Source organism: Cydia fagiglandana, chromosome 12 (assembly GCF_963556715.1).
Source record: "Cydia fagiglandana chromosome 12, ilCydFagi1.1, whole genome shotgun sequence".
Lineage (NCBI taxonomy): Eukaryota > Metazoa > Arthropoda > Insecta > Lepidoptera > Tortricidae > Cydia > Cydia fagiglandana.
Window position 1 is genome coordinate 13,133,037 of NC_085943.1, and position 24,778 is coordinate 13,157,814.

The 24,778-nt window shown below is 40.2% G+C and overlaps 1 protein-coding gene across 1 annotated transcript in view; it reads left to right on the forward strand.

The window, feature by feature from the left end:
• Positions 1 to 22,937, forward strand: part of LOC134669663 (acetylcholine receptor subunit alpha-like 1) — a 393,445-nt gene extending 370,508 nt beyond the window's left edge. Inside the window, exons 4-8 of the mRNA XM_063527341.1 lie at positions 293 to 402; positions 14,070 to 14,250; positions 16,458 to 17,042; positions 20,588 to 20,863; positions 21,307 to 22,937. Of these exons, the coding sequence (XP_063383411.1) occupies positions 293 to 402; positions 14,070 to 14,250; positions 16,458 to 17,042; positions 20,588 to 20,863; positions 21,307 to 21,519 (1,365 nt within the window). The 3' untranslated portion in view covers positions 21,520 to 22,937. The remainder of the gene's footprint in view (positions 1 to 292; positions 403 to 14,069; positions 14,251 to 16,457; positions 17,043 to 20,587; positions 20,864 to 21,306) is intronic.
• Positions 22,938 to 24,778: the final 1,841 nt, after the last annotated feature.

A 24,778-nucleotide genomic window follows, 5' to 3' on the forward strand; every position in this document is an offset into this window, starting at 1 on the left:
TTAGTAATCAAATAAACCTTGCATACGCAACTGATGTTTTTGTGTAAAACTAGGTATTTTATGTGATGAGTAATTCATAATTCATAATAATTCATAATTCATAATATTTATTTGCAAAAAAAGGAGTTACAATAGTTGGTACATTATATTTATAAGAAAGTCCGTCCTTTTAGCCGTCCATATTATATCTGGAACATATAGAGAACGTTTCTAAGACGGAAGGGAATGGCCAAACTTTGAAATATCACCATTTATGTTCAAGTTTTTACATTATTGTTAAATTTGTCTGCAGGAGTGGAACGACTACAAACTGAAGTGGAACCCGGAAGACTACGGCGACGTCAAAACTCTCCACGTGCCTTCTGAACACATATGGCTGCCAGACATCGTGCTTTACAACAAGTGAGTGCTATCAGTACACTAAAGATGAGGTTCTGATGCCACTGCAGCTGCAATAGGGCTGATTTAGACGATGCGAGAACTCGCATGCGAATTTCATACCATTGCGGGTTTTGATTTGTCGGTTGAATTGGACGTAACCAACAGTCCGCAATGTAAATAAAATCGCATGCGAGTTCGTGCGTCGTCTAATAGAGCCCTTACTTTTGCGGCGTCGTTGCTGCCGCTTGCCGCCGCTCGCTTTCTTAATTTTCTGGATTTTATGAGGACATACGGCGCCGCGTTACTGCCGCCGATTATGACGTTCAATTTAGTTTACTCATTTTATCAAGGAAATTAACAGATACAACGGTGGCAGTACCTAATGCAGCTTCAGTTGGCATCCGAATGCCACCTTAAAAGTGACATTCCATTTCCAACTGCAGCTGCAATACTGTTCATTTTCTATGGAAATTGACAATGACAGCGACGCGTTTCCATAGTCTGACTATAAGTCACGTTCGAACCAACAGCCAATAAAATATAAGTGCACGCATTAGTTTAAATCAATATAGTTTTAATATATACTCTTTAATCTCCCAAGAAGCTCTTAGGTTAAAAATAAACAATAAACACTAATTAATAGTTAAGAGTTCGTGGCGACATCCCACTCCATAAACTAGCCCGTCGTTTCAAACTCCATTTTTTTCAATCACAGTTAACTTTCGTTGTGAAGACCCGCAAACTCGGGGTCTTATTGGGTCTGGTCTTATTTCCTTGTTGGGAGACCCATTACTTCCCGTTATCCTGACAGCTCGTTGAGTTTATCTCGTAAAGTTTAACCCTGAGTTGGCAAAAACTTATCGGCTGCAGCCGAAACTGGGAGTTATAGTTTTTGTCGCTTAGAATTAAATTGGCTTAACGTACGTACGCCGCAAGAACTTACGATTGTCTTTGATATCTGGCGACTAAACTTTAGATCTTAGAAGAACTGACTGTCCATGATTGGAGATTTGTCTGTTCTAGTTTTAGATAATAATTTAAAATGTGGACACAGTATGTATGTATACAGGTTGATTCAGGAGAAGTGAGCAGATCAACCCTAATACGCATATATAGGTACAGTAAATTATAAGCTACTATTTCGTACCAGTATCAGATTTGACTCATTTCATGGTGGTCTTAGCTTCAACAAGTCTTGCAAGTTTTCAGCGCAGAGAGCCCTACATATGCACCAAATTTAATTTAAATTCACGCAGTATCCAAACATTTCAATTTTCACATATAATAATAGGTCTTTTCATCAGAGTCAGATGATTTAAGCAGCATCCCGGTAACGACATCAACTTGCGTTCATGGGTGTATAGCCCTATGCGTGAGAGGATCCCTCGTCCACGGTTTACTAACGAATGGGCCAAAAACGTTTCCCAAAGTATCACATCCCAAACTATGTTTCCCAAATTATCATTTCCCAAAAAAATGTTTGGCAAAACAACTTATCGCAAATGTTCAGTTAGCAATAGTCTTTTTTGGCAAGTTATTGTTTAGCAAATAATTACTTGGACAAGTTTCATTTTACCAAATATTATTTAGTCTAATGTATCATTAAGCATAACTTACATGTCCCAAAATATTGCATGGCATACAATTTACATACCAACAGAGAGCTTAGGAGGCTGCAGAAAATGTAACGTCAAAAAAAAACATTCTTACTGCCAAAAATATGTAGTAAACGATCACTAAAATTAAAACTCCATTTTAATGTAAAATGATAACTAGATTTGTTACATCTTGCTATTCTATTAAAGCAAATAACACCGAAGTAATCATTGTAACCCAAAAATAGTAAATAAAATGTCATGCAAATTTTTTACATCTCGTTATACTATTAAATTAATTAATCCACTTCGATGACCTTTTTCTGGTACATAGTATTTCGTTTCTGTAAGGATCGCAGTTCTAACCTAACCTAACCCACTTTTCTAATAGCATTTCGATTCTGTGAGGGTCACAGTTCTAACCTAACCTAACCCACTTTTCTGATAGCAGTTCCGTTTTGTGAGAATCGCAGTTCAAACCTAACCCAACCCACCCAAATTACGTAGAATTTAACGTACCGATATTAACATAACAAAAAGTACAAATTTAAATAGAGATGCCTATTTGTCAAATTTGCAAAGTGACAATTTTGACCAAACATCTTTTTGGAATATAATATTAGACAATAAAAAACGTTTGCTAAATAAGTTTTTGTCCTAATAACATTTGACAAAGTAAAATCATGCCAAATGATAATTTGACCAAATAAATTATATGCGAAGTGTGACTTTGCTAAAGGTTCCTTTGGGAAATGAAACTATTGCGATAAGTTTGTTGGGAAGTGAAATTTGGCGAAATGTATTTGGCCCAAACGAAAGTACGTTTATTCTCTCCCAGGTGAGCGGGGGTTGGAGGCCTGCTCGTGACGGCTCATGCGTTTCTCTATTAGGTTAAAAAGTTCCCTTCAAATTGTACATTGATAAGTTACTCTAAAGTTACCCTGTTCTGTTATATCATATAACCCAACCTCAACATTCTAGCGTTAAATACCTCCCTTACCAAAACTAAATGCTTTCAACATTATAGTACACCAAGCTATCTCCCGTTTAAACTTCGTATTTTCGCTACGTCACCCATTTCTATGCATTAGCCTTAACCTGTCCAATGCAAAGTAGACTTTATTTGAGGTGTGAAAGGTTAAATGTCGAATGGCGTCTGCGTTGAGTCAGAATGCGCGGAGTCGCCCGAGCGGAAGAGGTGATAAGTGCATAGCGTAATCTAAATAGCATCAGTGCTAAACATGGCTGGAAACAAGGTTTTATTACGGTGAAGGTTTCTGGGGCGCAATAACGGCTCTGACCTGGTGTTTTAACTGAAGGGTTACATGCCACAGCGCAATGAGACTTGTCACGAGATGTATATGCAGTTAAACCAAGAAAAGTCCGCAGCGATTTTGATAATCCACGCAGTGCAAGTGTTATTTTAAATTTCAAATTTCTATGAAATTATGACGTAGGCATAAATAACACTTTCACAGCGTGGGCAATCAAAATGGTTGCAGACTTCTTGGTCTAACTATAAAACTATTATGTATGTATTTTTAATGTGAAAGTGTCTGTGTTTGCCTGTCTATTATGTTATTTATTTTCTTCATGCTCAAACCGCTCAACCGATTTAGATCTTTGATATGGAGATAGTTTGAGCCCGGGGAAGGACATAGGTTGTTCTATTAATTAATTTCACGCAGACAAAGTCAAAAGATAATAGCATTGGACGATTTACACCAGCAATGCTGAGTTAAATAATAATGCGGCTTCCAAACGAGAGGTGAATTCACGTTCTGGCACGTACACTGGTATGCGGTCGTGCCACAGACAAAACATCCTCCAGACTAGATATGAGCGCCGATAGGCATTTAGCCGGCGGCGGCGCGCCGGTCAAAATCGGTCGGCGGCGGCGGCGAATCGGCGGCGTGGCCTTGAAACACCTTTGATTAATGAAAAAAGAATTAGAACCAAAATATTACGGAAAATACATATTTTTGCTGTAAGAAAGTTATAAAATAAGTGCATTTTTCAATTTCAAGCAATATTTATTGAACAAAGGTACGAAATTGTTTTATGTAGTATAAACGATATCGGGCAGCATCAGAGGCGGTCTTAATCTTGGCGAGACCCTAGTCGGAAGATCTTTGCGTGGCCCTTATCTTTTGTGCTAAGTAAGAAGTAGCGGATTGACTGTATTAGGGAAACGTCTGGTCGACAGTCCAAAGAGCCGAAGTGGGGAAAATCAAGGTCCGTCATTAACCAATATCGACCCAATAAACCGATTTATGGCCAAGGCCGAGCTCCACCTAATACCGAAGACCTGATTCCGACGCCTTCGACGCCGTTACAACTGAGCTTCTGAAAGCGGGAGGCAAACCTGCACTGAAGGAGCTCCAGAACATCTTTAACGCCGTTCTCTTCGATGGGAGACTTTCTCTTCACAGTGCGGCAGATTATACAGAAGACTGAGGAGTATAATCGGCACCTGTACCTGCACAGCATTTGTGGACTATGAGAAAGCCTTTGACTCCATTGAAATCTGGGCTGTTCTGGATTCCCTGCAGCGATGCCAAGTCGACTGGCGATATATCCAAGTATTGAGATGTCTGTACAACGCAGCTACCATGACTGTCCAAGTCCAAAACCAGCAGACTAAGCCTATTCCCATGCATCGTGGTATGAGACAAGGGGATGTGATTTCCCCAAATTGATCACAAATGCATTGGAGGATATATTATATTTAAAACGCTCGACTGGAAGGAACATGGTATCAACATTAATGGCGAGTACATCTCACACTTGCGATTTGCGGACTACATCGTCATCATGGCTGAGACGTTGCAGGATTTAGAGCATAGCTGACCTGTCTAGCTGATTCTTCTCAACGCAAAGGTCTCCGGATGAATTTGGACAAAACAAAAGTTATGTTCAACGAACGTGTTGCTCCGGGACCTATTGCAGTACAAGGGGCTGTTCTCGAGGTTGTTCAGGAATACGTCTACCTCGGGCAAATACTGCAGCTAGGAAGGAACAACTTCGAGAAAGAGTAGAATAGAAGGATACAGCTGGGCTGGGCAGCATATGGGAAGCTTCGTCGAGTCTTCACGTCATCAATCCCACAGAGTCTGAAGACAAAAGTCTTCAATCAGTGCGTCCTACCCGTGATAACATACGGAGCCGATACGTGGACACTCACGGTAGGACTGGTCCATAAAGTTGCTCAGCGAGCTATGGAAAGGGCTATGCTCGGAGTCTCTCTGAGGGATCGTATTCGAAATGAAGTCATCCGTCAGAGAACTAAAGTCGTCGACATAGCCCACCGGATTAGCAAGCTGAAGTGGCAGTAGGCCGGTCATATTAGCCGTAGAACCGATAACCGTTGGGGTAGACGAGTTCTTGAGTGGAGACCGCGCATCGGCAAACGTAGCGTAGGACGCCCGCAGACTAGATGGAGCGATGACCTTCGCAAGGCGGCTGGCAAGAACTGGATCAGAGTTGCCGCAAATGACGCAAATCGTGCTCAATGGCGTGCAATAAGAGAGGCCTATGTCCAACAGTGGACGAGAGTAGGCTGATGATGATGATGATCGATATTTTTGAATTTTTTGGATCTAAAATACCTTTTGAATGTCTATAAGCTATTCAGACTAGCCCCGTTAAAGATCTAAACTACCTAAAATATATATCATCTGATTCTGAAACTATCTACAAGGTCACGCCGATGCCACGCCGATAGCGCAACGTCGGCGGCGGCGGCGCGAAAATTTTGTCGGCGGCGGCGGCGCGCCGGCGCGGCGCTCATATCTACTCCAGACTGAGCATAGTCGCGCTACCCCCTCTGCCACGCATACGGTAATGTTACTCCATGTTCGAGTCGAAAGTGTCTTTGTGTGACGTTCGTGTCTTTGAATGGACCAATCACGGCACGGGACTTCGCTTCGCTCACCTCGTCCCGCGCACCCCCGCATTTTTGGCATCATCAGTTGCATGAAATAATTGCTCTAAACTCGGTCTAGAGGATTCCTAGTCTTTGGGTGGTGCTGAGTTCCATGGAAATTACAAGTACCGTGTGAATTATGTTTGAAATTTATCTGTGAGTTGCTTTTGGTGAAACATAACTAAACATAACATAGTATGTGCAGTCCCAAAGTCACACACACAATACGTCAGCCAGCTGCAGAGACAGTTGATCCTCATACAAACAAACGTCTATGCTGAGAGGGTCAGGTATCTTTGTACCTATGAGTTTCCATTAAAAGTCAATCAAGAGTGAACAGGCACCTTCTGGGCGTGCTCGCTCCATCGTAGGCCACGTCTACGCCTCGGCTAGCCTGTGGCCATGAGTAAGCCCATTCATAATTTAAAAAAACAGTCGACTACCGACACAGATGCTTTGTTATATTACTTAGTTGGTCAAACCAATTTGTCAGTCAGTAAGAACCAGGAAAACTATACTCATCCTTTTCATTTGGGTGCTAGTACTAGTGTAAAACAAATATAGTATGATTTTTTCCGTCTATGATTGAAATGAGGCAGTGTTTTGACAAACTATAATACATAAATGCAACAGAATCCTTATTGTAAGCAGTAAGAATATCACAAACATGCTGCCTACCCTTACAGCCTCGTTAGAAAACGGTTTTCATTTTAAACATTCGCGTTTTCTTTGCGCTATTCCTACATACACCCCGTCACGCAATATCCTTGGCCTTCTTCGCGGTGATAATAAAAACAAAGTTTCATAAACTAAATATATCCCGTGAACGCAACATTTTAGCGCCAAAACAGCTTAACCAACTAGTTTAACGCTTTCGCTGAGTCGTAAAATAGCTTTAAAATATGGGTAGATAAGGCAGAATGTCCTTTAAAATGTGTCTTGGGACGTGAACTATGCAGAATGGCTTCCTATATAGTGGCGCGTTTTATTTAGAGATAGTATGAAACGTTTTAATGCACCTGTGACGTAGCTGAGAGCTCTTGGTTTTTACTTTATATTTAATATTTTACTGGCATGTTAGGTAATGTTTCGCTGTAGTATTTAGTTACAATATGTAGTTTGAGTTGTGCCTTCAGGAAAGCTTAGGTACTTATAGCTTAGAATTTAAAGCTTGTAGCTTATTAACCATTTTTTTAAATTAAGTTATTGATCCATCTCAATAATTGTTTATCACTTGTGATAGTAATTAGTGAGTTTTGATTATCACCTGACGAAATACAAGTTTCTGACCTTGAAAACTCTCCGGGTCATTCGGCGCGATTCGGGAAATGAATTAGAGATTAACTAGATACGATATAGTAAAGATAATATAACTTTACTATTTCATATCTAACGAATCTCTAATTCATTTCCCGAATCGCGGTGCCAGCCGCCATAAGGTACCTTTTGTCGTGGAATGTCACATATCTTTACTATTTCATATCTAGTGAATCTCTAATTCATTTCCCGAATCGAGCCGATTGTAAATTACTTGGATCTTTTTTTAAAGGGTTAATTTAACCCTATTATTGAATTATGTTACGGTAAATCGACGAACACGCTTTCACTGTCTCAAACTAGCGGACATTTGTTTTATGCGGCGTGACATCTAAATTTCGTTTGAAAGAGGTATCCTTAAAAGAACCCTTTCGTTATAGAATAGCACCCACTCTAAATCTCTCGTCCTTTTTGTCAATCTTATAAAAAAACATTGTTCATTTGCTTCGACATTGTAGTTTTTGTGGTCAAAGCAAAGTTAGTTTATGTCAAAGCAAGTCCTAAACTCTTCATCATTGCTAGCATTTAGCTTAAAAGCTAGCCCAAGGCACCTGCCCTTAAAAGCCTGTTTCTCGAATATTAAGTTTATTTTTAATGCTTCACCTAATGGATGACAGCGTAACCTAAATTTCTCGAGACAATTTTCGTTGTTTAATAATGTGGTAGCTTCAGCGGCTTTTAGGAGTCAAGTGAAGTGTGCATCAGGTTGATCTCGATTCTATACAGACTCTTTATTACATTTTACAAAATGGCGAAAAAATTCGCAAACATTTTTTTACGTGCATATTGTTGATAATAAAAAAAGCTTTGCGTATGTCGTATCAAAGCCAAAGGAACATTTTTGAAAATTTGGTTTCAGTTAAATTATTGTAGATTTTATTTTTTGTCAAATACATGTACCTAGGTTTTGTGTCAATGAATTTTTGGTCATTTCTGTAATAATTAACTTGAGTTATTAAGGAACTTATAAAATAACAGTTAAAAAATAACTGATAACGAGCAAAATTTGACTAATTCTCGACCACTTGTTGTTATCATTAGTGTTGGCAATAACTCATGACAATCATGACATGACATAAGAGTATAATAGCGGAAGCAGTTATAAAGTTGACCCAAAATTTTTTTATTAAGCTATGAGCTTCATCACATATGTTCCTTGAGTAATTCTAAGCATTTCAAGCCTGGGAGGCAATAAGAAATGTGTGTCTACTCGGATTTGTAATGGATTCAAACATTCAACCCCTTTTTAACCCTGTCAGGGGATGAATTTTACAAAACGCTGAAATTACTTTTCCTGTCTTTTAATAATATCCCCAAATACAAAGATTCAAGTCCCGCGTTCGAAAAATTTTTTGATATCCATACAAACTTTCAACCTCTTTTTCACCACCTTAGGGGATGAATTTTCAAAAACGCTGAAATTAGTTTTCTTGTATTTTAATAATATATCGTTTTACGAAGTTTCAAATTCCTAGCTTAAAATAAAACTTGAACCCCATACAAACTTTCATCCCCTTTTTAACCCCCTTAGGGGTTGAATTTCTCAAAATCGCTTCTTATCTCTTGTACACTTTATAAATATAATCTAGTGTGCAAATTTCAACTTTCTATCTTTTGTAGTTTCGGCTCCGCGTAGCAAAAATATCCAACCAAATTTTTCACCTTTTTACGTTTTTCTTGTAAAATTACTATGAAACTGAAAAAAACAAATATCAGCAATGAATTCTACGTCTTTGGTTTATACGAAAATGATACCAAACTTGCCCTAGTACCCACCAGGATCAGAATAGATTTTTTTTAAAGATGACGGGTGGCGGCCGTCTTTGTATCCCACCCTCCCCCCCACCCCAGGCTAGAAATGCTTAGAATTACTCAAATATCAGATGTGATGAAGCTCATAGCTTAATAAAAAAATTTTGGGTCATGTATGGCAGCGATACGTAACTGATTCCAGTATAACGTTTTTAATTGACTACTCACTTTTTTATCATATAGTTAGATAGAAGGCCAACGAGCATACGACACTTCCAACACCATACAGGCCCCTGTTTCACCAACGTGGCAGGTGCGACGAATTGTAAAATCACTGTTGCTGACGTCACAGGCATCCATGGGCTACGGTTACCGCTTACCATCGGGCGGGCCGTATTCCTGTTTGCCACCATCATTGTATTATTTAAAAAAACTTTATGATATCGGAAAAAAACAGATATTTCTCTTGCTAAGTTTATGACAATTGTCACAAGAAACACTACAATTGTCACGAAATTCCGACATATAACTCGTTACCTGTCAAGAATTACCTACAATTCTTCTAAATCTTTGACAATTGTCAGAAACTTCGCAGGAGAAATATCTGTTTTTTTCCGATATAATAAAGTTTTTTTTAATAATACAATGATGGTGGCAAACAGGAATACGGCCCGCCTGATGGTAAGTGGTAATCGTAGCCCATGGATGCCTGTGACGTCAGCAACAGTGATTTTACAATTCGTCGCACCTGTCACCGATGTGAAATTGGGGCCTGGTCGCAAGTGAGTTGCCGGTATTTTAGATGGGAGTATAAGCTTTTTCCCTGAAGGTGTATCGGTCCGGAATTACGCGGGCGACACTTATTTCACCAAACATTGCGCTAAAACAACTTGTCAGGATTTATAGTTGTGAGTCTTTTAAAAACCGGGCAAGTGCGAGTCGGACTCGCGCACGAAGGGTTCCGTACCATAAAGCAAAAAAAACGGAAAAAATGCAAAAAGAAAACGGTCACCCATCCAAGTACTGACCACTCCCGACGTTGCTTAACTTTGGCCAAAAATCACGTTTGTTGTATGGGAGCCCCATTTAAATCTTTATTTTATTCTGTTTTTAGTATTTGTTGTTATAGCGGCAACAGAAATACATCATCTGTGAAAATTTCAACTGTCTAGCTATCACGGTTCGTGAGATACAGCCTGGTGACAGACGGACGGACGGACGGACAGACGGACAGACGGACGGACGGACGGACGGACGGACGGACGGACGGACGGACAGCGAAGTCTTAGTAATACGGTCCCGTTTTACCCTTTGGTTACGGAACCCTAAAAATAGAAAGAGTCCAGAAGACTCTTCTAAAAAAATATTCTTTAATAAAGTTATTAGTTATTACCTTGACCTAAAACTGGCTTAATTGAAGTATGAATTAATACGATTCCGATAATTAAATTGCTTAAAAGCAATTACTTTGATCATCTTAAGAGCCTTTTAACTTTACTGTTCCGTGAAGATTTTGAAATACGCTTAGTATTTGTTAAGTGGGAATCTGGTAAATCGATTTGCGTTTCGTGATACCGACCACTACGAATCAACCGATATTGCCGCCATGATTCTTGACATTAGCGGCAGCAACGCAGTCGGCAGAAATGTCGCGCCACATTACTGCTGAAGTAATGTTGCGGCGGTAGCTGCATGGTCGCGTTTATATCGCGTGTCGTATCATGCGTCTCTTTCGCATTTACCCACATGTTAGAGCGTGACAGGTGTGGTGACCTGGTGACAGCTAATAAAAACGCGACCATGCTACGCCACCTGGTGTAGTCTAAATCCAAAAGGTACCTTTAAGCTTTTGCTCGTGATTCAGTAATTAAAAATGAAAACTCTGTACAAGTAAAATAATTATTATTTAAAAATAGGAAAAGGTAAAAAAGATGGTATAATTTAAACGCTATAATGATCACCTCAACTCCCGGTAAAATTTATAACTTCATTAAAGCAGGTATACGACTAAGTCCGCGTTAAAGCTTTTTCTTTTTTCCTAATATAGGAAGGAAGCGGTGGTGTCCGATTGACGGTCCACTTACAATCCGGAGGTCTCGGGTTCAAATCCTGGCTGCAAATGGCTCGTAACAAAGAGTTTTTTTTTTTTAGTTACGGAGTATCATTTGATTTGATATTTGCCACTAAGTAAATAGCTAGTAAGGAAAGCTGCATACATGTGCGAGGATATTGCATTGCAACCTGCATTGGGTCAACATGGTTCATTTTACTGGTTAAATTGCATACGTTACTATAATGAGGCACCGCAAATTACTCCCACTCCCACTACAGACCATCTTTTTCCACTTGCAAGTCCATTTACAATCTAAATAAAACAAAAATCCAGCCTAGCATAATTAAGGCCTGGGAATAATTTAAATGTAACATTCTGTTTTACTAAATGGGTGAATCAACTATTATCACTCGTTGTCACGCTTACGGTCGCCTGGGTCACTTTACTTTTGAAATCCTGATTTATGGTATATATGAATTTTTGTAATACCATTTCCATACTAAATAAGTATATTAGTAGAACGACATTTTCTTCTAAATTCTGTTTAAACTTACGACTTGATTATAACAAAGTGAGGTATTGTCATTATAGTGGCGTTTATATTTTCATAGAAATTTGACATTAATTATGACACTACCACACTTTGTCATTGCAAATGCCACGCAGAGTTAGCTTGGTCAGACAGTAACAAACTTGGCCACTATTAGTCGCTTAGACAACAGAAGAGAATAACAACACAAAAAAGTTGCAGAAAGTTTCTAAAAAGTTAGTAATGTTCTCGGAATAACACAAAAAAAGTTAGAAATGAAAAGTTTCGTTTCCGATACAAAATTATGGGAAGTTTCCAAAATACGATGTAGAAATTTTTAAAATTTTCCAACGACACATCAGTGTACCTATGGTATGCATTCTTTGCCGATTTTTTCAACGAACATTTTCGCCACATCGCACCAATAAAATAATTTGAATGTGAATGTAACACGGATACGCGTTCTTGAGACACACGATATTGGATCAAGCGCCGAAATGGAATTCCGAACGAATTCCTGTATTTTGACTTGCAAATAAATAATGTATTCTCCAGTTATATGCAAATTTTATTTTTTTACGTGTGGGTACGGGTGATTTTAGGGAGAAGCCCGTGCGGCCATTTCTGTGTTTAATATAATTTGGTTACGATAACTGTTTTAAAAATTTTATACCTGTTTTTTTTAACTTTCTACTTAGCTCTTTGTGGCGTCTTTAAACACATTTGTGCAAGCATAGTATAGTATAGTAATTACTATTGTCAGTGTGTCGTTGAATATTATACTGTATTTTATAGTAAAAAATATGTTTAAAAAAGATAAATTCACGGATTCATCATCATCATTTCAGCCTATTTCCGTCCCACTGCTGAGCACAGGCCTCCTTTCATGCGCGAGAGGGCTTGGGCTATAGTCCCCACGCTAGCCCAATGCGGATTGGGGACTACACATACACCTATGAATTTCTTCGCAGATGTATGCAGGTTTCCTCACGATGTTTTCCTTCACCGAAAAGCTAGTGGTAAATATCAAATGATATTTCATACATAAGTTCCGAAAAACTCATTGGTATGAGCCAGGATTTGAACCCGCGACCTCCGGATTGAAAGTCAGACGTCATATCCACTCGGCCACCACTGCTTCTAATTCACGTATTATAATTGTTGTTATTCGTAACTTAGGAATGCTTTTTGGAAGCGCTATCTCGTACCCCCACCATACAAAATTATAGTTAAATCTCAATTGTAAAAAAAAATGAGACAATAGACTTTATTTGAATGAAATCCCATTGATACAGAGTTTATATCGTACATTACATTGGGCGGCACGGGGTTATAATGCTTCATTTGGTAACTGATCTGCGATTAAGGGCTAAAGTCAGTAGATCAAGCCGGGACAGGAGCACGGCTTAACCTGATTCATAGTCGCTGGACATTGTGTTCGACCACTAACCGTTTGTATTGAAGTACCCATTGTCCTGACTGTCCTAATAATAATAACAACAACGACTAAGTGATAGCGATGGCTCCATTAGGTACTAGGATTAATAGTCTAACAAAACATCAAGTATTACAAGTTTTTACACACATTGACGTTCAGCTTTCCGTATGTTTGTATACGAGTATGTAATCGTGTTTTTAATCGAGTACGGGAGCGGCACGATCGCAAAATCTGGCAGGTGAAGTGTTTCCATCACTCCTCAATAAAACGGCCTATACTGTCCCTCCAGCACGAATCGTATGTCCTTGAGTCCAACTTTAGTCGGAAGACATCGCCACAGACACGGAATCATTGCAAGTTCAGTCCGCAGATCCAACCCCGGTTGAATAGCGGAATTAATTAAAACTGGAAGTTCTTGAGCAAAATCGCAATTACGAGTTCCAGATTTAAGCCTTTTTAAATTGCAGGAGTCATTAATTGCATTGCAGCTCAAGACGGAGTAAATTGTCTACTCGAATTTCTCAGGAATTCTGGAATGCTGTTTTGTTACTTGACTACGGCAAAGTCGAAGGAGGTCATGTTTTAGCATATGTATTGTGTGAATATATTTGTACTTCACTTGTTCTACTATAACATCTAAAGGTACTGTTCGGATTCTGACTACACCACTATTACTGCAACATTACAGTGCAATGCAGTCGGCAGTAGGTAGGTAAGTTTACGCTACAAGACTGCTGTTGTAATGCTTGTGTATTATGGATCCGAATATACCGTTCTCTCATTCAAACTGTCGTGAGACATACTAATATTGAACTAATTTTACGGTGTAAAGTCACGTCCTCCTCTCCGCTCATCTCCCGATTTTGCGCGAGTGACTAAAAACACGGGTTTTACGGGTTAAAAAACGGGGTTAACTCACGGGAGTTTGAACCGTAAAATTAGTTTAACGGTACCTTATCCTATTCCACCTATTTATTTTTAAGATCACTGCGTCAGTTGATTTTCGTCGTATTACCCTGGATAACATGATATCTATTAAATTCTATCGATTCAACTTTTAATTTCATTTTTGTTCACAGCGCGGACGGTAACTACGAAGTGACGATAATGACGAAAGCCATCCTACACTACGACGGCAAAGTGATATGGAAGCCGCCGGCCATCTACAAGTCCTTCTGCGAGATCGACGTGGAGTACTTCCCCTTTGACGAACAGACTTGCTTCATGAAGTTCGGCAGTTGGAGCTACGATGGTTACACGGTAAGAGGGAACTCACTTTTACAATACAATACAATACAATACAATACCATTTATTTCTCTCATATAGCTTACAGTAGTTTACCAATTCGCTTACACGGTAAAATAGAAGATAAGACACATTAACAAATTATAAATTCAAAGAAGTAAAAACTTAAATACAGTGAAAACAAAACAAATAGAATTAGGAAGCAGATAGGAAAACAAATACAAATAGTGGCATAGCCTTAAACAAAGGTAAAAATTTAATATTAACTACCAAGTTCGGTATGGTTTAGAGCAGACATGGTGGCAATGATAAATTTCCCCAACCTGTCAGAGAATAAGTCGGCATCAGGGACCTGGGTGAGTATATTATTTATTAGAGAGATGGCTCGGGCGGTGGGCGCGTTTGCGGCATGCATAGTGCGTGTCTCAGGGCTCGCCAGGAGGCGCCGGCATTGCCGCGCGGGGCGCACGCCGCCAGTACTCGCACCTTCCAAACGGAAGCTCGGCGTGGGAACTGCTAGACCCATCCGGCCCAAAACAGTGGGATTGTCGATCCCGCCATGGACCAGAGAATGGTAATGCACTATTAACATCACTTTTTGTCTGAGCTCCAAAGTATCGAGGCCCACCATTCCCAGGACAAAGCGGGATGGAAAGAGGTATGGATAGTATCCATAAGTCCGTTTATAAACGTACCTAGCGAATTTTCGTTGAACTTGCTCAGGCATGAGCCCATACTTTGTTTCGTCATTTTATCATCGTCGTCATCATTTTAGCCTCCTGTTGCCCACTGCTGAGCATAGCCCGCTCTGAGTCTGTGTGTATGCCACTTATCACGGTCCTGGGCTAGTCTACTATCATAAAGGACAACGCACTTGCAACCCCTTGGCGGTCTTGCAGCTGTTCATTGGCGGCGTGATTCGTCTGCTCGTTGTCATAAAAAGTAAAGACATGTAGAATCTGCTAGTTTTTGTTTCAATACCTTTTGGTTGATTGATTTAAAGTACCTACGTTCCTTTTTCCAAACGTACCTGCTTTTTCAAATGCGGCAATTTAGATTACTTTAATACAGGCACATAAACCCGGCTGTCCCCTAGAATTTAAATACGAGAGACAGCTGTTTGGTAGAGAATCATTAAACTTTTCTTAAAGTGTCACACGCAAAAGTTTGAAACAGTCATATGAATGAAAGTTACAAACGAATAAAAAATATCGCATGAGCTATTCCACAAAACTTGACAAAGTCATTTAAAAGTTTTATAAAACCGCAAAAGCTCTATAAACAAGTTCACAATAAACTCGTAGCAAAACAAGATTGAGCCTCATAAAGTACGGCCAATACTCTGTCAAGTGTAATATTTATCGGGCAATAAATAATACGGACAATGAGATATGCTTCTCGATGAGAGAGGAAGTAATAAAAAGTTTCCAATGGAGTTTACAGCGATAGGCCGAAGACGGCCGTCTATCGGGTGGGGAAGCCAATAAATCTGAGGTTCCGACTTGCTCATAAATAAGGCTCAGGCTCACATTCGCGCCTTCGTGTGTTAGAGATTTTGTTCCGATCTTATCAGCGCATATCTGGGCCTCTGTTCACAAGCAAGTATCACAAGCGCTAGCGAGCTCAATCCATGAGTAAACCAGTGTAATGGCACTACGCTATCCATAAAAACTATAAGAATCTGAGAGAACTTATATTGGTTTAACTGGACCTTCGTTTTACCTTTGCTCTGTTTGCATTTGGAATGAAATCTCTGATCGCTGTTACACTTTGGAGGCAATAAATGTCTGGAAGAAAATTAGCGCCCCCCAGTAAAATCTTTTAAGGGGCTGATAATAGCCAATGACCTTGAGTACTCGCTTCTTGCGCTCTTTCTTTTTTGGGATGTTTTGAGTGGGAAGCACTGTTGTGGAAATTGTGTGGCTGGCCGTCTTCTATTTATTAAGACGAATTCAAAATAGAGACACATTAATAAAAAATGCATAAATGCATTTGTATTCGTATAGCATGCCGAAAGAAATCAACAATCTATAAAAAAGAGACTGCAGATAGGTTAAATAAAGAAATCGGAATGAGTAAAATATACATAATAATATATGAGTACGTACCTATACCTGTTTGAATTGACTTTTTTGTATGCATCTACAGCCTTTTACTTGTCAGAATATGTATAATTGTAATCTCATTAGAATTATTTTACAAATCATCCATTCTCTTTCAGGTGGACTTGAGGCATCTGAAGCAAACGCCAGACTCCGACGCGATAGGAATGGGCATCGACCTATCAGAATACTATATATCCGTAGAGTGGGATATCATGCGAGTGCCGGCCACCAGAAATGAAAAGTTCTACTCTTGCTGCGAGGAGCCTTACCCCGACATCATATTCAACCTAACCCTAAGAAGAAAAACCCTCTTCTACACGGTCAATCTTATCATCCCATGCGTTGGCATCTCATTCCTCTCAGTCCTGGTCTTCTATCTACCTTCGGACTCCGGAGAAAAGATCTCACTCTGCATATCTATCCTTCTCTCCTTGACCGTGTTCTTCTTGCTGTTAGCAGAAATTATCCCCCCCACCTCACTCACTGTCCCACTTTTAGGAAAATATTTGTTGTTCACTATGATGCTAGTCACATTATCAGTAGTGGTCACTATCGTGGTGCTGAACGTTAATTTTAGGTCCCCGGTCACCCATCATATGGCACCTTGGGTCCGGAAGGTCTTTATAGATTTTTTACCGAAAATATTGTGCATACAAAGGCCGGAGAAGCCAGAAGACGATGATAACGATAAGCCGACTGAGGTAAGAATTATGAGATCGCGCCACAACGTGCCGAGCCCGATTTTGATGTAACCCGCCCAAATAAAGTAATACTCGTATTTTTGGGTCTACAGCCTTAATTGAACCTTAACTAACAGAGAGTATTTTTTTTTTCAAATTTTCAGTGGCAATGTAAGCTTCAGCATGATTTCGGTCGACATTTAAAGTATCATGAAAAAAATTCAAGCTTCATTGCTCTTGAAAGTATTTTGAGGAATAAGTCAACAAATCGGGCTCGGCATGGTTTAGACAAAGTCAACAAGTATCCCAAACCCGGCGGACATACTTCCCTCCGCCAATATCGTTTCACGACTCCATTGAAGCGGTCGCATAAACACAGTTCCAAAAACATTAATCATCACGCATAAAAGAGATGTTTACCTCGCTCAAAAACTCGACATCGCGCCGTTTAATTAAATTTGTAAACTAAAAGCTCTCACAAATGAAGTTCTTCAGAGAAAATCCTTTTCACAACGAAAAAACAACACGACGCCTTTTCTCCTCAAGTTTCCTTCATTCAAAACATTTTCCATCGGAACGGTTTCAATACAAACAGAACGCTATTACGCCGAGTCGAAGCCACCCTCGACAATAACCATTTTAATTGTCCTCAGCCGCGGGACTACTGGAAACGCTGCGTTCAACAATATTCTAAATCCATTGTGTTCTGTGTGTATAGATATGAGCGCCGCGCCGGCGCGCCGCCGCCGCCGACAAAATTTTCGCGCCGCCGCCGCCGACGTTGCGCTATCGGCGTGGCATCGGCGTGACCTTGTAGATAGTTTCAGAATCAGATGATATATATTTTAGGTAGTTTAGATCTTTAACGGGGCTAGTCTGAATAGCTTATAGACATTCAAAAGGTATTTTAGATCCAAAAAATTCAAAAATATCGATCATCATCATCATCAGCCTACTCTCGTCCACTGTTGGACATAGGCCTCTCTTATTGCACGCCATTGAGCACGATTTGCGTCATTTGCGGCAACTCTGATCCAGTTCTTGCCAGCCGCCTTGCGAAGGTCATCGCTCCATCTAGTCTGCGGGCGTCCTACGCTACGTTTGCCGATGCGCGGTCTCCACTCAAGAACTCGTCTACCCCAACGGTTATCGGTTCTACGGCTAATATGACCGGCCTACTGCCACTTCAGCTTGCTAATCCGGTGGGCTATGTCGACGACTTTAGTTCTCTGACGGATGACTTCATTTCGAATACGATCCCTCAGAGAGACTCCGAGCATAGCCCTTTCCATAGCTCGCTGAGCAACTTTATGGACCAGTCCTACCGTGAGTGTCCACGTATCGGCTCCGTATGTTATCACGGGTAGGACGCACTGATTGAAGACTTTTGTCTTCAGACTCTGTGGGATTGATGACGTGAAGACTCGACGAAGCTTCCCATATGCTGCCCAGCCCAGCTGTATCCTTCTATTCTACTCTTTCTCGAAGTTGTTCCTTCCTAGCTGCAGTATTTGCCCGAGGTAGACGTATTCCTGAACAACCTCGAGAACAGCCCCTTGTACTGCAATAGGTCCCGGAGCAACACGTTCGTTGAACATAACTTTTGTTTTGTCCAAATTCATCCGGAGACCTTTGCGTTGAGAAGAATCAGCTAGACAGGTCAGCTATGCTCTAAATCCTGCAACGTCTCAGCCATGATGACGATGTAGTCCGCAAATCGCAAGTGTGAGATGTACTCGCCATTAATGTTGATACCATGTTCCTTCCAGTCGAGCGTTTTAAATATAATATATCCTCCAATGCATTTGTGATCAATTTGGGGAAATCACATCCCCTTGTCTCATACCACGATGCATGGGAATAGGCTTAGTCTGCTGGTTTTGGACTTGGACAGTCATGGTAGCTGCGTTGTACAGACATCTCAATACTTGGATATATCGCCAGTCGACTTGGCATCGCTGCAGGGAATCCAGAACAGCCCAGATTTCAATGGAGTCAAAGGCTTTCTCATAGTCCACAAATGCTGTGCAGGTACAGGTGCCGATTATACTCCTCAGTCTTCTGTATAATCTGCCGCACTGTGAAGAGAAAGTCTCCCATCGAAGAGAACGGCGTTAAAGATGTTCTGGAGCTCCTTCAGTGCAGGTTTGCCTCCCGCTTTCAGAAGCTCAGTTGTAACGGCGTCGAAGGCGTCGGAATCAGGTCTTCGGTATTAGGTGGAGCTCGGCCTTGGCCATAAATCGGTTTATTGGGTCGATATTGGTTAATGACGGACCTTGATTTTCCCCACTTCGGCTCTTTGGACTGTCGACCAGACGTTTCCCTAATACAGTCAATCCGCTACTTCTTACTTAGCACAAAAGATAAGGGCCACGCAAAGATCTTCCGACTAGGGTCTCGCCAAGATTAAGACCGCCTCTGATGCTGCCCGATATCGTTTATACTACATAAAACAATTTCGTACCTTTGTTCAATAAATATTGCTTGAAATTGAAAAATGCACTTATTTTATAACTTTCTTACAGCAAAAATATGTATTTTCCGTAATATTTTGGTTCTAATTCTTTTTTCATTAATCAAAGGTGTTTCAAGGCCACGCCGCCGATTCGCCGCCGCCGCCGACCGATTTTGACCGGCGCGCCGCCGCCGGCTAAATGCCTATCGGCGCTCATATCTATGTGTGTATCGCTTCCAGCCCAATTTCATTCCATTTCGATTTTCTTTTATTACTCAACGCCGACGGGCTTAACGAGCGCGCGCAGCCCCTGTTATTTATGTCCCCCTGGTGGCTCGGGACGGATCGCGAGATATACAAGCCGGCAAGGCCGAAACCAAACCCACTTCGGCCTAATTGTGTGCGGGTTTAAGCCGTCGATACACTGCTGCTGCGCCCGCGGAACGTCCGACGACTTAATCTCTCGGCGTTTCAGTGTAACGAGCCAGCAAATTGACGCGTATATATATCAAACGAGACTTCCAACACTCAATTTCAAAGCTGTTACGCATCGCACCCTTCTTTTACCCGAAACAATTGCGCGCAGATTGCATGAATTCGGAAGTAATACTGCATAATATACAAAAAAAATTGACTTCATATCAAGTGGATAGTACTTGAACTGCAATCCGAAACTGGCAATTCAAAAGAACATTCATAAAACGTGCTACCCCCGTTTTATGAATTCTGAAGCGATTTTTTTCATTTAGAACTTTTTATTATAATGCTGATTCAGTCTCCCGTAAAACAAAGTTTATTGCATTAATGTTTTTCTAATCTTTAGCAGCTTCTTCCACCTAGTTGAACTTGTCTCAATCGACAATCTCTTGTATGCCATAAGAAAGACTACAGTACCCTTTCAAAAAGTTTATTTATACGATAGCTCATTAATTACTCTTTATTTGTATATGTCAATATTCCGCTCTTGAGTTCCATTACCCGTTACATAAAAATAGCATAGCAGACTTGGCAGGCGTGGTAGACAAAATAAAAAATGACTCGTAATGTTTTCTAAAACCTCTCAGATCAGATAACCTATTGAAAGAATCCTCATATAATCCACATGTTTCAGGTCCTCACCGACGTATTTGGTGGCGACGACCTAGACGGCAAGTTCAAAGAGTGGGGTTGCGAGGAGTATGAGCTGCCGGGGCTGCCGCCGTCACCCCCTCCGCCCCCCGGCGGGGACGACGAGCTCTTCTCCCCTCCCCCTGGCTCGCCCTGCCGGCTGGACTTGGATGACGACAGTCCCTCTCTAGATAAACACTACGTGAGAGAGATGGAAAAGACTATAGAAGGCTCCAGGTTTATTGCGCAACATGTCAAGAATAAGGATAAGTTTGAGAGTGTATGTATGTCTTTATGTTTTTCAAGGTTTCATAGTTAATAACTTATATATCCTCGATGATACCGTTACTTATAAAATGTATACCTACCTAAAATTATAGTTATGCCGGTATGGTGTTCTTACATTTGATATAACGGCCAATAAGTTAAGTTCAATAGGTAAATGTCCTTTCCATTTCCAAAAGTTCTGGAATTCAAATGATAGCATAATTTTAGCCAGCCTCTCGCAAATACCCTGTGTTGCTACCCTATCTTTTTTAATCAGTAGGTATGTGACCCCCTTATAAACCGAATATTCGAATAAATTTTAAAACAAATCGCAAAAATTACCAATAACACAGTCACCGTGGTTTTCCGTTAGGCTTCCTATCTTATTTTTATGAGAAGCAAACATATTTTTTTATTTTAACTGTGGATAGATTTTAAACCGGAGTTTTTGTCCAGGTGGAGGATGACTGGAAGTACGTGGCGATGGTGCTCGACAGGATCTTCCTGTTCGCCTTCACGATAGCGTGCGTGCTCGGCACCGCGCTCATCATCTTCCGCGCCCCCACCTTCTACGACAACTCCAAACCCATCGACATCCTTTACTCCAAGATCGCCAAGAAGAAACTCGAGCTCCTAAGGATGGGCTCCGAAATGGACCCGGGTCTCTGAAATTCGTCGTACGTCTTCGGCCACTCGCCGCCGAAGACGTTTTGGGAGCTGATCGTGATGTGGTGGCACGGATGATCGCAGTGAAGCTCCCGGTGAATGCGAGGCGAGGACTCTGTGCTCAGTGAGTGTGGTGCGACGTACGCAGTGAAAACCGTCTTTTTATATGAACTCGAGGACTGTGTCCGTCGGACGCACGGCGCGCGCCGTACTGAATCCGCCACAACTATTTTTATATTAGAATCGCTGTATTGATCGTATATACTGGAGCGGATGTGTAATTTTTGTATGTTTTCATCGGAAGGTTTCTTTTCCAGGAATTATTTGATACGAGCGCACAAACATTGTACAGATATATTAAGAGTTTTATATTAAGTTCTCGCGATAGATTCGTTTAGTTATCAGGACGTAAACGACGCTCTTATTACTTACTATATAAGGTTCACTTCGGATAAGTGGAGCTCAATTTCGTAAGTTTAAGTATTGTACGGGCTACGCAAAGTCGATTAGCAGTTGGAGTATTTAATTATAAATTTTCATGCAAACGTCCTCCATGAGAACCGGACATATAGACACATGTATATGTAATGATTGTGTAATAAATTGAATTATACATAATGTATTTGATAAACTACGTACTCGCGTAACAATCATAAGGACAATATCGATAAAATGACGAATGTATTGAATCTGTTAGGGTAAGGTTGTAGATACGTTAGGGGTTAGGGAGCCGAGCCGCGCCGCGGCCGTCATCGGCGCGCGTTGCTGCCAACCTAGCATAGTCGACGGTGATATTATTTAAATAGATATTTAAACACAATTGACTGCCAATTGTAAATTACATTTTTATAAAAATCGATATTCTTAGATAGTTCGATAACTTATTTGATTAGATTTTTTAAACAGAGTGCCAAATGCCATCGCCAATGTTTGTGGATATGCCAAACTGACGTTCATTTCTGCCTGACCGTTAGCGTGACGGTTTGCTTGGATACATTAGTTTAATATTTACGAAACAGATGCTTGCCCTTCAAACGACTGAACATATAGTTTGCTCGTACTTTCGTACTTGGTCCGCGTTTCTAATAATCATAGAGTACAGGGTAAACTTAGTACACAATTTTCTTCCCTTGATTTGTCTCACGATCTTCACCGATAGTAATATCTTGTACACTTATCGGCACTTTACCTAACACTATTAGATAATAGTCATTGTTGAGGTTTGTGACATTAGTCTGTATGTAGCCCTTACTGTTCGTTTGTATTAGACTAGTTAGGTGTTTCATTGAGTTCCTTTGATGCGTCTTTTCGGCGCATCCCTAGTTACTTTCGTAGTTGTACATCTATTGTAACACTCTTGCGCGTAATAAGCGTTTTACCTCACTTCGACCCATTGTGTAGGGTTATAGTAGCAGTCTATACCTAATAAAAAAAAATTTCGAGCCGCGTATTTGATATGTCAAAGTAATAAGGATTATTAGATAAAATACTTAGATAACTCAGAGTTATTGATATAAAGGAAACCACAGCGAGCAGTTAGGAAAACAGGGATGGTTATAGTAAAATTATTCAAATTGTTTTTGTGATTCGTCTTCATATTTGTAAGTGTTATTAAGTATGTATAGCAGTTTGTGTGGGTAAACGCTGTGGCTAGGCTAGGACACGAACGCGTGTACCGCCCGCGGGTAGCGTGTACACGTCTGAGTAAGGCGGTACACGGAGGCAAGCAAACTGGTTTCACGAAGGAATTCTCAAACGGAATTGTTCGTCTACTAATAAAATAATTTTCTTATAAGACACAATTCACACGTCGGTTTATTGAAAGTAGGAATGTGCTATTGCACGCACCGAAACACACCAATTTAGTATTATTAATTACTATTTATCAATAATGAATAATTAGTTAAGACCACAGGCTTCCCACTGTTCCGTGATCATCTAAACTTTTATTGTAGATAATTGCTAGAAAAGGACGGTCTGTTGTTATTTTTATATGACTGCAAATAAGTAAAACCTAGTTAGATTTTCTAAACACCGTAGGCTAAATTGTCGCGTGTTTGTACATTGGACGATACATTTGATGGTGTAAATAGTGTGTTGTCCGAATCTGGTCATTAGATAAATGCAGTAAATGGTGACGACGCAAAAAATGGCTTTAAATGTGGTCGAGGTGTTTTAATAACTAAACTACAGTAAGACCTCGCTAACCCGGACGAGCAAAATACCAGCCGTTGACGTATTGCAGAGGTTTGCAGCAAGTTGCAAATAAATGAATGGATAAGTACAATGCATTCAGATAAATATGAGAAAAAAAAATGAAGTCTTACTCATTTCGAAGGCAGGCAGGATTATTAGTTGCAGAAGAATATTCAAAATTTCGTGACTATCAAAGTCAGTGTGCCCGCGTCTAGGCCGTCCGGATTACAGGGTTCACCGGATTAGCGAAGCCCTAGTGTATAACTAAAAGCATAAAATGTTGAGCGGCGTATTTAATATTGTGATAATTATTATCATTCGATGATCCCATTTCCACGAGAACAATCGCGTACAGTACTATCTAGTTTTGACATGTATGCTTTTAGTTGTAGGTACTTAAGTTAAATAAACAACACTTATTGTTTCAAATGTTAAAAACCTGGACCACATAAAGTCTAAACTGAATGAGCTGAGCCTATACAACGATAAATGACCCTTATATTTTGAATGCATATTATGTCATTAGATGTCTTCTTGTAATTGTATTGCCCACGTTTGCACCGGCCCCGGGTAAACCCTGAGTAACTTCCGGGTACCCTACGGGTAACTCCGCGAGTAACCCACGAACGTTTAAGACTATTAAGTTGTGTTTCGTCGAGGTTGTGTGAGCAGCCTTCCCTGTGATTCGTACCTCGGTTGTAGTTGTTGTCTCTAAGACCTAGTAGTCGTGTTATAGTTTACCCTTTTTAAGAGCTGCTAGAGTCCATTTCAAAAATGATACTATAATGTGATTTGTTAGGTTCCGGATGTTTTATGCATTGTCAACCATTTCTTAGAAGAAAACTTTAACAACTGCTATTTCAATACCTACTTTTTTTGTCACAGATGTCACTTTCTTATATAAATTGTATTAAACTGACGTTTAATTGGTTATTAAATATGAATACAAGTTAATTTTTGTTTAACATAACGATTTAGAAGTAAAGTGTAATGAAAAGGAAATGGAATCAATGCATTTCTGAACAAATTGAACTACTTTACTGTTTTTTAATCATATATTTAAAAA